This window comes from Haematobia irritans, chromosome 1, assembly GCF_050003625.1.
Source record: "Haematobia irritans isolate KBUSLIRL chromosome 1, ASM5000362v1, whole genome shotgun sequence".
Taxonomy (NCBI): Eukaryota; Metazoa; Arthropoda; class Insecta; order Diptera; family Muscidae; genus Haematobia; species Haematobia irritans.
Genome location: NC_134397.1, coordinates 123,531,113 through 123,545,706, shown reverse-complemented (window position 1 = coordinate 123,545,706; position 14,594 = coordinate 123,531,113). Strand labels below are relative to the sequence as shown.

General features: G+C 34.3%; 1 protein-coding gene across 1 annotated transcript in view; it reads left to right on the top strand.

The window, feature by feature from the left end:
* The window catches only part of LOC142241797 (serine/threonine-protein kinase 32A), a 227,198-nt gene that overhangs the window by 29,980 nt on the left and 182,624 nt on the right, over positions 1 to 14,594 (top strand). Inside the window, exon 2 of the mRNA XM_075313626.1 lies at positions 13,508 to 14,416. Coding sequence (XP_075169741.1) covers positions 14,359 to 14,416 — 58 coding nt within the window. The 5' untranslated portion in view covers positions 13,508 to 14,358. The remainder of the gene's footprint in view (positions 1 to 13,507; positions 14,417 to 14,594) is intronic.

The window sequence follows — 14,594 nt, the reverse complement described above, 5'->3', positions numbered from 1 at the left end:
AACTTATATGGCCTCAAAATCCAGGGTTTTGCCGTGATTTGCTTCAAATTTTGCACAAGGAGTACATTTAGTAGTATAGGTAATTGTGCCAAATTTGGTTGAAATCAGTTCAGATTTAGATATGGCTCCCATATATATCTTCCGTCCGATTTGCACTCATATGACCAGGGGAGCCACAGTTATACTCCCATTTACGTGAAATTTCGCATAGATAGCAGAATTATTATTCTAACTATACATGTCAAATTTAGTCAAAATCGGTTCAGTTTATATATAGCTCCCATATATACGTACACCAGAGTTGGGGAAATATGGTAGATTGTTACACATTTTAGACCCATTTTCAATGGAAGTTTCCTTCAATTAATTTTTTATGTTAAACATTGTTTTTGTTTTATAATTTTCCGCATTAATTTTTCTACAAAAATATATCTTTCCTTTGTCTTAATTTGCAAAATATTCTCGAAAGAACTTCCCTGGGAAATAGTCTACTGGTACAGGTTCAAATCACCGCGAGTGTAAGTTTACCTGAAATTTTGCACAGGGAGTAAAGTTAGCATTCTTAATATTTGGTAAAAAATGTTTGAAGCAAAGACTAAATACCTTTTTTATTTAAATGACCTCATTTTAACGAAATGTGTCCTTAATATTGTGTAAAATGCACATCATAAAAATTAGGTTGCGTAATTTTCAATACCGTGTTAATATTTTTTAGTACACAAATTCAAAACAAAAGAACATTTGCGTCCCTCCGTTAAAGTTGTATGTCTTTGAACTAAGGCAAAATTTCCTTAAAGTAAAGAGAAGCATTTTTTAATTAAAGAAATCGTTCTTAAATTAACTGAATATTGAATCTTTAGATTTAAGATAAGAACGCTTCAAATATAGGCTAATACTTATCTTCAAGATTTTTATCATTGATTTCAAGTTTTTTTTTTTGGAATTAAAAAAAAAATACTTTGAAGTATCTGTTATAATTTGGATTTATTATGCCGGCATTTGTTTGTATGTGAATAGCTTTAACATATTAATATATCGCAAAAAGAGAATGAAAATTCCTTAAATGAGTTCTGTATCTTAATTTAAATTTGTTGATCCTACACTCAAAAAAAGTTTACCTGGATCCAAAGATTTTGACCTTCCCTTAAGGATTTTGCATTGATTCCGAGCCAAAGATGCGGCTTCTTTAAAATAAAGACATTTTTTACGGACCTCTCTGGCTTTAAATCTAGGATCAATAAAATTAAAATTGGGTACAGATCTCATTTATCGAATTTTTATTCTCTTTATGCGATATATTAATAAAGGTATTTATGTACAAACAAATTCCAATTTCACAATCCAAATTATGCCAGGTACTTCAAAGTAAAAATAGTTTTCTTAATGCTAAAAAAACTTTAAACCAAAGATCCTTAAAATAAGTCCTAGCCTATTTTTGAAGCGCTTTTATCATAAATTTAATAATTCAATATGTCAGTTGAGTTAAAGACGATTTTTATACCCTCCACCATAGGATGGGGGTATATTAACTTTGTCATTGCGTTTGTAACACATCGAAATATTGCTCTAAGACCCCATAAAGTATATATATTCTGGGTCGTGGTGAAATTCTGAGTCGATCTGAGCATGTCCGTCCGTCCGTCCATCCGTCCGTCTGTTGAAATCACGCTAACTTCCGAACGAAACAAGCTATCGACTTGAAACTTGGCACAAGTAGTTGTTATTGATGTAGGTCGGTATTGCAAATGGGCCATATCGGTCCACTTTTACGTATAGCCCCCATATAAACGGACCCCCAAATTTGGCTTGCGAGGCCTCTCAGAAAAGCAAATTTCATCCGATCCGGCTGAAATTTGGTATATGGTGTTAATATATGGTCTCTAACAACCATGAAAAAATTGGTCCACATCGGTCCATAATTATATATAGCCCCCATATAAACCGATCCCCCGATTTGGCTTGCGGAGCCTCTAAGAGAAGCAAATTTCATCCGATCCGGGTGAAATTTGGTACATGGTGTTGGTATATATTCTCTAATGACCATGCAAAATTTGGTCCACATCGGCCTATAATTATATATAGCCCCCATATAAACCGATCCCCAGATTTGACCTCCGGAGCCTCTTAGAGGAGCAAAAGTCATCCGATCCGATTGAAATTTGGTAAGTGGTATTAGTATATTGTCTCTAATAATCATGCAAGAATTGGTTTATATCGGTCCATAATTGTATATAGCCGCCATATAAATCATTCCCCAGATTTGTCCTCCGGAGCCTCTTGGAGGAGCAAAATTCATCCGATCCGGTTGAAATTTGGAACATGGTGTTAGAATGTGGTCTCTAAGAAACACGCAAGAATTGAACCATATCGGTCCATAATTATATATAGACCCCATATAAACCGTTCCCCAGATTTGATCTCCGGAGCCTCTTGGAGGAGCAAAATTCATCCGATCCGGTTGAAATTTGCAACGTGGAGTTAGTATAAGGCCGCTAATAACCATGCCAAAATTGGTCCGTATCGGTCTATAGTTATATATAGCCGATCCCCAATCACCAAAAATTGGTCCATATCGGTTCATAATCATGTTTGCCACTCGAGCCAAAAATAATCTAGTTTAGGCAATGTATGGTTTTAAGCTGAAATAAAAAAACGACAACAATGCTTAAAGAACAAAACCAACAATAACAAAACAAAACAAATGGAAAAAGAAGAGGAGGCACGCTCAAAATAAACCCAGCCATGTGAATTCAAATCGATGATTTGACAGTGGCATAGGAAAAGAGATATGTTTGTTTCGAATTCATTTGGCATAAGCCGGCTATCAATGTAAAACATTTTTTCGGAGGGTTCAAGTGTGGTTTTTGTTGGGTTTAATAAACTGCCTGAATTTATTCTGATAATTTGTTGATAGTTTTGCTGCAAGTAGAGGATGCTGATGAGGAATGTGGTAATTCCGAAACGTGCGTCCATCCAACCATCTTGCAGTCTATAGGGCTTTGCCCAAATAAATTTGACAAACATTCTTTTCCTCTGTTGGTTAAGCTACTCTTGTAGTTTAGGCAATGTATGGTTTTAAGCTGAAATAAAAAAACGACAACAATCTACCAAAATTTTATTGTTTTATAGAAAACATTGTCAAAATGTTATTTCTATAGAAAATTTTGTCAACATTTTATTTCTATAGAAAATTTTTTCCAAATTTTATTTCTATAGAAAAAATTTTCCAAATTTTACTTCTATAGAAAATGTTGTCAAAATTTTATTTCTATAGAAACTTTAAACTTAATTATATACGTATTTAATCGGCCTTTTTAGTTTAATATATACCACGTATGGACTTTGTATATACCACATTACGGTGTTAGGAAGTTTTAAGATACCTTGCCATTGGCAAGTGTTACCGCAACCCAAGTAATTTGATTGTGGATGACAGTCTTCAGTAGAAGTTTCTACGCAATCCATGGTGGAGGTGGAGGGTACATAAGCTTCGGCCTGGCCGAACTTACGGCCGTATATACTTGTTTTAAATTAAAAATGTTTTTCTTTATTTTAAGGAAAATTTGCCTTACTTCAAAGATCTACAACTTCAACAGAGGGACGCAAAATTTCAAGATTTGTGTCCTAAATTTAAGGAAAAAAAAATTTTGAAGCAAGGATTATAATCTTTCTTTTAATTAAAACGTCATTATTTTAAAGGATATTGTCCTTAACATTGCGCAAATTTCGAATCCTAAAATTTAAGTTACGTAATATTCCATGTTAGGTCAATATTTTTTCAGTGTAGATTTACAGCTACATAAGTCCCTAAAAAATATATTTATTTTAAAGTCCCGAAAACAATACCAAAATCCTTAAGGGAAGGTCAAAATCTTGGGATCCAAGTAAACTTGTTTTGAGTGTAGGTAACAAATTTGGATTTATTCGCTTGTTCTGCTGTTTTCTTAATGTGCTATCAAAGTTCTTTAAACTCGTGTTAACGACAACAAAAATGTTTAAATTAAAACTCTACTTCAAGTATGAATTATGCAATCTTTCAAGTAAATTGTGTCTTTAAAATACTTCAAGTATGAATGCAATCTTTCAAGTAAATTGTGTCTTTAAAATAGAGTTTTGAAATATATCCCCTATTTGTGAACGTTTTTTTAGTTTTGTAGTCAAGATATATAAACTCAACATATTTAAAGAAGATTTCATTAACTTTGAATAATTTGTCACAATTATTAAATCCAAGTTGACCTTAGTCAAACAAAATTTTCTTTCATGTTAGGATATATAAGATTAAACATCTTGTTGTGCTAGGAAGCCTAAATAAATAAATAAATAAAATAAATAAATAAAATAAATATCCAATTTTAGGCCGAATCACTAAACTGTAAGAAAAAAGGACATCATTGAAAAGTTTACTGACTTTTGAACAAAGAAAAAAACTTAAAAATAACTTAATATCGTCTTCTATACTAAGAAAAAATAGTAATCTTATTTTACTAGTAAAGACATGAAATCTTTGGCTTCACGACAATATTTTTTCAGCGTGCGTTCACTGATTTTTGAGTGTACGTTCAAAGCAATTGTTGTACATATTATTACCATATTTTGATATGTAAAAGTAATTGCTTAAACACTTGGCTAAAATTAGCTCACCTACATTAGATATAAATAAGGTACTTTGTTAGAACATTACCATACAAACTAAACTAACCCTTAAAAAAAAAAAACTTTTACTCAAAATTGCCACAATTTCTATGGGAATATTGCCACAACAATATCCTCCAACAATGGAACATGAGCATAATCGCTTAGTTTTTTTTTCGTTGAAAAAGGCAAAACACAATTTAAACTAGCATAACCATCAAATGTTATTACTACAAAAGCTTAAACCACGATTACTTTTAACTTTTTTTTCACTCACAATGGGTAGAATTGCATGGTGAATATGTTGTCCACAGGCATAGAAAAAAAGGACCAACGTTATACCGATGCTACATTTATGTTTTTTTTTAACAAAAGTTTGTTATTTTAATAAATTTTATAAGTCCTATACAATTTTCTTTTCTCTTTTATGAGAATGATCTAAAACGCATTGTGGAAATCACAGAAATGGAATAAATTTTTCAGAATTATAGCAACTAATATTCTTAGATTCTATTTTGTATAACTATGTAATATTTAGTACTAATAACAGGTTGACTGATAAGTCCCCGGTCTGACACATAGATGGCGTCGCTAGTATTAAATGCATATTATTGTTATATAGTACCAACCTTCACATGATTCGTGTTAAAATTTGACGTCTGTAAGTCAATTAATTTATGAGATAGAGCGTCTTTTGTGAAGCAACTTTTGTTATTGTGAAAAAAATGGGGAAAAAAGGAATTTCGTGTTTTGTTAAAATACTGTTTTCTGAAGGAGACAAATACGGTGGAAGCAAAAGCTTGGCTTAATGAGTTTCCGGACTCTGTCCCCGGGAAATCAACAATAATTGATTGGTATGCAAAATTCAAGCGTGGTTAAATGAGCACGGTGGACACCCGAAAGAGGTGATTACCGACGAAAACATCAAAAAAGCCATAAAATGATTTTGAGTGACCGTAAAATGAAGTTGATCGAGATAGCAGAGCCTTAAAGATATCAAAGGAACGTATGACCAACACGTTCCTTTGATATCTTTAAGGTTCTCATCAATATTTGGATATGCGGAAGTTCTGTGCAAAATGGGTGCCGCGCGAGCTCACATTTGACCAAAAACAACAACGTGTTGATGATTCTGAACGGTGTTTGCACGAGTTTTTCCGTCGATATGTGACAATGAAACATGGCTACATCACTACACTCCTGAGTCCAATCGACAGTCGGCAAAGTAATGGCCTCTGTTTTTTGGGATGCGCATGGAATAATTTTTATCGATTATCTTGAGAAGGGAAAAACCATCAACAGTGACTATTATATGGCGTTATTGGAGCGTTTGAAGACCGAAATCGCGGGCCACCACGGCCCCACCAAGACAACGCACCATGCCACTTGTCATTGAGAACGATGGCAAAAATTCATGAATTGGGCTTCGAATTTGCTTCCCCCACACACGTTTTCTCCAGATCTGGCCCCACCGACTTTTTCTTGTTCTTAAACCTCAAAAGGATGCTCGCAGGGAAAAAATTTAGCTGCAATGAAGAGGTAATCGCCGGAACTACCAAAATGGTATCAAATAATTGGAAGGTCGTTATAATCGTTGTATCGCTCTTGAAGGGAACTATGTTGAATAATAAAAAGGAATTTTGACAAAAAAATGTGTTTTTCTTTGTTAGACCGTGGACTTATCAGCCAACCTGTTAAATTTTTTCTTTCATACTAAATATTTCAAAGAACGCTGCAAAACCGTCATTAAGATAAAATTCCACCTACCTTAATACTGTCCACCATTGGATGGGGGTATTCTAACATTGTCATTCCGTTTTTAACGAATTGAAATATTGGTCTCAGATCTCATAAACAATGTAAAAAAGTAAGACGCTACATTTATTTTTCATTTTTATAGCCATGTTTTCCTTTCCGTCGGTAACACATTACAATATCGATTTTCGACTATATATAGTATTTATATGCTATATCAGTGCGAAATTCTAAGACGATATAAACATATCCGCCTGTGTGTTGTAATAACTCTACAGTACGAGTATGCAATAATAACGCAATCGTGTTGGAATTTGGCACAAATTCGTTTTTTGTCTACAAGCAATTCAAGTTCGAAGATGGGCCATATCGCTTCATATTTTGATATAGCCTCCAAATAACATGATTTGCCGATTTGACTTCTTGGGCGTCTAGACATCCCATTTTTTGTCAAAGTTGCCTGAAATTTGAAATCTAGATGTATTTTCGGTCCACAAACAGGTACCCTCCAGCATGGATTGCGTAGAAAGCTCTAAACGGACGAAAAATACTGTTTTTCCTTTGTTTCGGGGTAAAAATTATATGTTTAGAACTCAAATTTTAGCACATTGTTTTTAAGTGCAATCATATAATGTGCATAAACTAGCATAACATGTTTGCGATATGTTTGGGGCATAACATTTTTTAAATATAATATGTGTGGGTGCAATCATATATTAATTTAGAAATTGCCTATAAACATATATGTGTTTAGAAAGAGAGACGGAGAGAGTAAGCTGCAAGTAATCAAATGGAAGTAACCAATTGGCGCCATAAAAATATATGCACACTAAGAAGATTTTATTAAAAGTTTTTTTCTAACAGTGTATGCCTAAGGTGAAACATAATATATTTAAACAATACAAACAATATTTTGTTCGGACCAATTCTGAAAATATACAGTGGCGCACATAAAGGGTGATACGGTCAAAATTTGGTCAATATAAACTTGACGTATTTCTTTCAATTTTGCATTTAAAAAACCTGAACAGCCCTCATTTTGAAGGTGTGTGTGTAGAATGTTGCTCTTATTTTGATTTTGGAATTCACTCTTCAGTTGTCAAAATGCCGTCCAAGCAAGAGCAGCGTATCAAAATTTTGCTCGCGCATCGCGAAAATTCGAGCTACTCGCACGCAAAGCTGGCAAAATCGCTAAAAGTTGCCAAATCAACCGTTACAAATGTAATTAAAGTGTTTGGAGAACGTTTGTCGACAGCCAGGAAGTCTGGATCGGGGCACATAAAACTGTCAAAGTTCGCAAAGAAATATCTGGTTTGGCAAGCCATCTGTACCTGTGGCTTGAAAAGCAGCATTTTCATAGCTTCCGGGACTGTCAACCAAGAAATTTACGTGAAAGAGTGTTTGAATAAACGTCTGCTGCCTTTCCTGAAGAAACACGGTTGTTCCGTACTGTTTTGACCGGATTTGGCATCTTGCCATTACGGTAAAAAGGCCATGGAGTGGTACGCCGCCAACAACGTGCAGGTGGTTCCCAAGGACAAGAACCCTCCCAACACGCCAGAGCTCCGCCCAATTGAGAAATACTGGGCTATTGTCAAGCGGAACCTAAAGAAGACAAAAAAACTGCTAAGGACGAGCAGCAGTTCAAGGCAGACTGGCTTTCTGCGGCGAAGAAGGTGGACAAGGTGGCTGTACAAAATCTGATGGCAGGTGTCAAGCGTGAGGCCCGGCAATTCGGATTTGGAAAAGCGAAAGCCTAACTGAATATTTTTATTATAATTTTATACTAATTGAACTTGAAAAAGAAATTTAATTTGATTTTTTAAATAAACGATTTCATCGATTTACACCAAAATTTGACCGTATCACCCTTTAAGTATTGCCACAACACCCTAAACCACATAGTGGTCAGGGTATCTGCGAAAAAATGTGCCTGCCAAAAATATTTATTTTAAACTCCATAAAATATATACCGATCGACCCAGAACCACCTCCTGAGTCAGTTTAGCCTTTGGTGTCCGTCCGCCTGACCATGTATTTGTTGTTCGCAGTATTCAGGCCACTATTGTTAACCGTTTTTGATGAAATTTGGTACAGTTTTGATGGAAGAATGGGGGAATATAGGTACAGACTGCTTGATGCTGTTATAAAACAAAAAGGAATGCCCAAAATATACAAAATGTACCCAAAAAAAACTACGCCAATACTTTTGTTCCTCAAAAAATTTACCTTTTTTAATGTTTTATAATTTAAATATTGAAAAAACAATTTTTTTTTTTTTTTATAAAATAAAAAATGATCTAGATTCTTAATGCAGTTATAATTCAAACTAAAATATTTTTTAATCTAAAATAGCTTTATATCACTTTTAACATGTGGGTTTTAATCAAAATTGTGTGGTGTGCCAATGTTTATGTGCGTCACTGTATATGCTTGGAGCAGAATGTGTTTGGGAGTATATGTTACAGAAGCGATTTTTTTCTTTTTGAGGGTGTACTAATGACTGTCATGTACAATCGATTTACTTGGGTTGTGGTAACACATGCCTATGGCAGGGTGTCTTAAAATTTCTTAACATTGTCTTAGTCCATATGGAGGTAGATTAAATACCTATATAAGCCAATTCTGTTTTTACTACATTTAGGGAACTTTCAATCTAGGCTTTTTGGTACAAATCTTATTTGTCGAATTTCGATTTCATGTACAAATAAATGTCAATTTAAAAATCCAATTTATAAAACATACTTCAAAACAAAAAATGTTTTTTTTTCTAATTTCAAGATACAAGTAATTTTTTTTTGAGTGTATTTTGTGTGTGTAAGAATATACACTTTTCAAACACACTTAAATACACATTTGTTCATTATAAATGATAATCCTAAATGTATTAGGACACTTAGGCGCATCATTAATTTTCTTAACATACATACGACAAAAACACAACAGAAACATTAAGGAAAACTGCCCATTTGTCCATTTGATAGATAACATCAATGGCAATATTATCTGTCAGACTGAGTACAAACATCGACCACAAATATAAATAAGTCTCAAAAGCAAAGCATATAGAACCAAAGGTACAGGGGTAAAAGCTTTTCGAAAATGTTTCACCAAATGAAAGCATTGCAAAGAGTTCCATCAATAGGTCGTTACCACTATGACCAAAAAAAGCATTGCGGTTAAACCGCAATAGCACAACATCATTCAAATTCCTCGAAAATATATTCGAAATGAAAAAATGTACAGGAATTTTATTAGTCGGGCAATTTCCCTCAATTTTTCCCCCAATAGTTGGGAACCGGATGTTGCTCAACACTAACACATGGAAAGGGAACGTGACTACATATAGGCATTTCTATTTTTTTATTACCGTTGAATCCACCTGATTATTTCCTTCTGTTGAAACAACCTGATCCCTGGAATATGTAAGGTATGTCCTAGTCTTGCTATTTATGTGCCTATATTCCCCTATTCTTCCGTCAACACTGTACAAAATTTTATCAAAATCGGTTAATAATATCGACCTGAATACATGCCCACCTGACCACAACGTTCGTTATCGTATTCGATATAGAAATATTTTCGGATATTTCTCGAAGAAAACTATCGAAAACGATATCGAGAATGGTTCGAAAATTGTTCGAAAAACGTTCATCTGTCGTTCTTTTACTGCCAGCCAGAGTTGCCAGGTAATTTTTGATTCTTCCCCCCAAATCTTAAGAAAAAAACCCCTAAGTTGATCTAGACTTTTTTCAAAAACCCCCAAAAATTTTAAGTATGTAAATAATACAAAAAGAGGCCCAAAATTTCGTTAAAAATCCTGTGGTGATACACTTAAAAAATTAAATTTAACACAAATATATAAACTGAAAGAAGATTTTTTCTGAGGAACAAAATTTTAGACAAAATAAGTTTTTTTTTATGCTAAAAATTTTCTTTTGAAGTAAATAAAAATCATTAGATAAAATCATTACACCACTTGTCACAAATTCGGGTTCGATTCCTGCTTCGACCGAACACCAAAAATTTTTTCAGCGGTGGATTATCCCACCTCAGTAATGCTGATGACATTTCTGAGGGTTTCAAAGCTTCTCTAGGTGTTTGCACTGCAATCCCCCTAAACGTGTAAAAAACCACTAAATTTGGGGGGAAAACCCCCAATCTGGCAACACTGCTGCCAGCAAACTCTTCGTTTTCGAAGGCTTGTTAGTGATTCGTTAAAGAAGGTTTCTCGATATCTATAATTGATCGTTAACGAATCCATATCGAATTCGTTTTCGTATTCGATGTAATTCCGCTTTCGAAGGGTTTCTATACTGTTTTATTCCCATTTTGTTCCCATTATAAGTCGTGTAGTAAAAGAAAAATTTCAACTTTGTTTTTGTTTTTATTACAACACAATATAGATAAATATAATACAAAACAATATAGATATTATGTCTTGCGAACAAAATACATAAAATATTTACATTTAGAAATGGCTTTTCAATGGCTCTATTAACCATGTTCCTTAATCTATATCTGTCCATAAAAGCTCGAAAAATAATTGTATAATTAGATATAATGCATTTGGACGTCAATTGCCTGTTTCGGTATCAGGCTAACATGAAATATAATAAGCAACGATGAGCCCGTCGTAAAACTAGGAAAAACACGACTAATGTACGCGTTAGAATTGTTGTTGTATCCTGGAAACCAGTTTCTGTTAATTGTCATATGTTGTAGTTGACTGTAGAAACAATAAGCATTGTTCGACTGTTCACCACTTAGGTGAATTCTAACAAATTAGCTTTCTAAAAATAAATTTCGTGTTGTTGCATTACTATGTAACAAAACGAAATAAAAATAAGATTAAGGGACTTGTAAGTTATATGAAAAGATGATGTACAGTGGGAGAAAAGATGATTCAATTTGTAAGAGGAAATTTCCCAAATGTTTTCTCCATAAGGAGTTAGCATAAAGGGCCCAAAATTGAGTTATCTCTCCCAGCCAGATCTATACTAAAGGCTGTGGAAAGGTTCATTCGCCCGAACCGAAACATGTACAGTCCAGGCGTGTATAGATTTGTATCTGGCGTTTTCTTTTCAATGGCTCTATTAACCATGTTCCTTAATCTATATCTGTCCATAAAAGCTCGAAAAATAATTGTATAATTAGATATTTAGAAATATATATATTTAAAGTGATTTAATACACTGCATTGACTTCTTTGCGCGGAATTTCTTATTAAGCCGGTTGTGGCTATGCCAGTGAAAAGGACTATAATCAATGAGTAACATTTTCCTGGATACATCTGCAAATAAAACATGAAAGAAAATTGTTAGTTTTGTAAAAGATATATAATATGTAATTACTTACCTAGTTTAGATTCACTTAGACACTTCATCCGCACTTAACAATTTCTTAAACTGAAATGACTTCTTAATATCTCTCTTTGCCAAAAACAAACATGGCGAAACAACAATATAACAAATAAGCCGAAAAATATTCGTTATAATTTCGATACAACGAACGTTCGAAATTTTTCTATTATCGAACTTTTCTCGAACAATGTGCGCTGTAATTTATTTCGAGAAATGTTCGCTTTAGCGAACCTTCGCCATTTCTCGGCACTTTGGTCGGGTGAGTGGTCAGACAGGCAGACACCAAGTGCTAAACCGACTAAGGAGGTGGTTATGAGTCTATCGTTATATATTTTATGGGGCTTAAAATCAATATTTCTGGTAGGCACATTTTTTTTTCGCATATACCCGCACCACTAGGGTGCTGTTCCTGCACTTATGTGAGGTACTGTATGTATTAATGCCAACCTTTATTAGAACGATACTTATCAACCATTTTGCAACCTCTTTTATTGCTAATTAGGTAATCGTTTCGCTATTTTAAGTACCATGTCCTTAGAATATACTCCGAAATCAACTTTTCTATCCAATTTGAAATGTATATATTCTATGCCACGACTCACTGTTGGAAATTAGAGTTTCAACCCTATTGTCGAAAAGCGGTTTCGGCAGAGTATAATTCACTACGTTAGCCACATCTGGCATTATTTTTAGAACAGAACTGTGACCTTGCAATCGACCATAGCGATAGCTCGCGCAACCATACAGCCGTTATTGCTATTTGGCCAATATGTTTAAAGGTAATAGATGCAGCATGACATTAAGGGAGTCTGTTACTGTCTTACTGAATGTGCCTTAGGTATCCAAACACACCATTCGCTCAACTTTATCTAAGCTTGTTGACTGCAGAAGTGCCGACCACCCAATGCACAATTTTCGGTTTCGGTCCGCACTTTTTCCCTGTTGTCTTTTTGCGTCAGTACCAAACTACCGTTGCTTTTCTCGCCCTTTCTTCAATATTAGGCTTAAAATGCAGCTTAATGTTCAATATAACTCCAAGGTATTTTGTACACTCACCAAAGATAATTTTAATACCACCTATGGAGATGAGCATAACTGTGAGAATTTTGCGTTCTTTGCAGTACATGAATAGTTTTGTCTTTGCCCCCAGACAATTCTTCTTTGCCCATTCTTAGTCATTTGGAGGACTCTCTGTATAATATCTCTAATTGTTGTTGGGAATTTTCCCCTGACTGCTAGAGTCACATCATCTGCATTTGCCATCACTTTATTTTTTTAAGGGATACCAAAAGGTTGTTTATGGAAACATTCCAAAGAAGATGTGATATAACTCCTCCTTAGAGAATAACTCTGTTCACATACCTTTGAATATTTGCTTGTCCATGCATTCATAAGTTTCACAAATGCGTAACATTTTCTTAAATTGTGTCTGTCTTGAACTTCATATAGCGCTTAACAATTTTCCATTTTAACAATTTTTCCTTCAAATAATTAAATTTTCTTAATCAACAGAAAAATTTATTATTTTTAATAAACGATTTTTGATTTAATATCACAGAGTAATTCGTCCCCATCTTCATTTTGTAGTCACAAATCACAGACTATGACCAAAGTTTTTCGTTGTTTCAATCTGTGCTGGTATGACTGTGGGGGGAATAGAAAGAACAAAACAGTAATTATCAAATTAAATATTCTAGAATAATTAATATTCTGTTAGTCCAACTAATTTAGCTACATTTTCTCTAATGTTTCAGTTGACAATTGAAGACACTGGTGGAACACCGTCCTGCTGTTGAAATCATTCAGAGACAATAATAAAACTAATGAATGCAGATAGGACACCAAGCAAGAAGAAACCCTCCAAGTGAAAGCTGTAGTAAAAGTCGTAAAAGCCAACTTGTTGCTTGGAACCAACTAAGCCAATGTAAACAAAACCATTCATTCATTAATGCCCTCAAGTGCATTTAGACGTCAAATATCATCACTTCAATGTGGTAGACCTTAGCGTCGATTCAACTGAGCGCATTGTTGCACTTTATCCTATTGTTGAAACGTCGTGAATGAATGTCACCTACAGTTGTGCTAGTTCATTTTGAGTAGATGTGTATGCGTGCGTGTACATTCACTGTAAATGGAGCAAGATTAACAGTGATAGATACCCTCTCTCGTCTTTTAGACTCAACACATCCGTACTTGTCTATGTAAATGTATGCAAGCTAATTTCGCATAAAGGAATCAAGGAGAATGAGATAAGCTTAAATGAGGTCTTTGTGAAAAACAATTTCCTGGAAAAGCGATAATTTATAGACTACACACCGTCATTATTTAGCCAATACATCAACAAAGGAACAAAAATCAATTTAGTTCCCTTCACAGCATTAGAGGAAGCATTGAGAACCAACCAACAAGCATTTAGAGTGGCTGCCGCTATTATATCCATTGATTGATATCACCCAGACCAGTAAATCGGTCAACCATCAATGACATGCCCAGCAATTTAATTTAGATTCGTTTTATCCCCGATAGTTCCTCAATAGCATAGAGCTGCCTGCCTAACATCCTGTGAGTAAGATAAGCTCAGTTTGCTCGAGGTGCCATATGCAGCATGGGGGCAGCAAATTCATCAAATCGAACAGATAGTAGTCTCTATGGTGATGATGATGGTAAGTAATTCAATGTTCACAAACAAACACAGACCTATACACATTGAACATCAATCACATACATAATACACACAGAAAACAAATTTGTTGTGCCAAAAAAAATTTTTTTTTGCCAAATGAATTTTTTGGTCTCATCTCCCATCCAAAATCATGAAAGAAAATTTACGTTTATATTAGA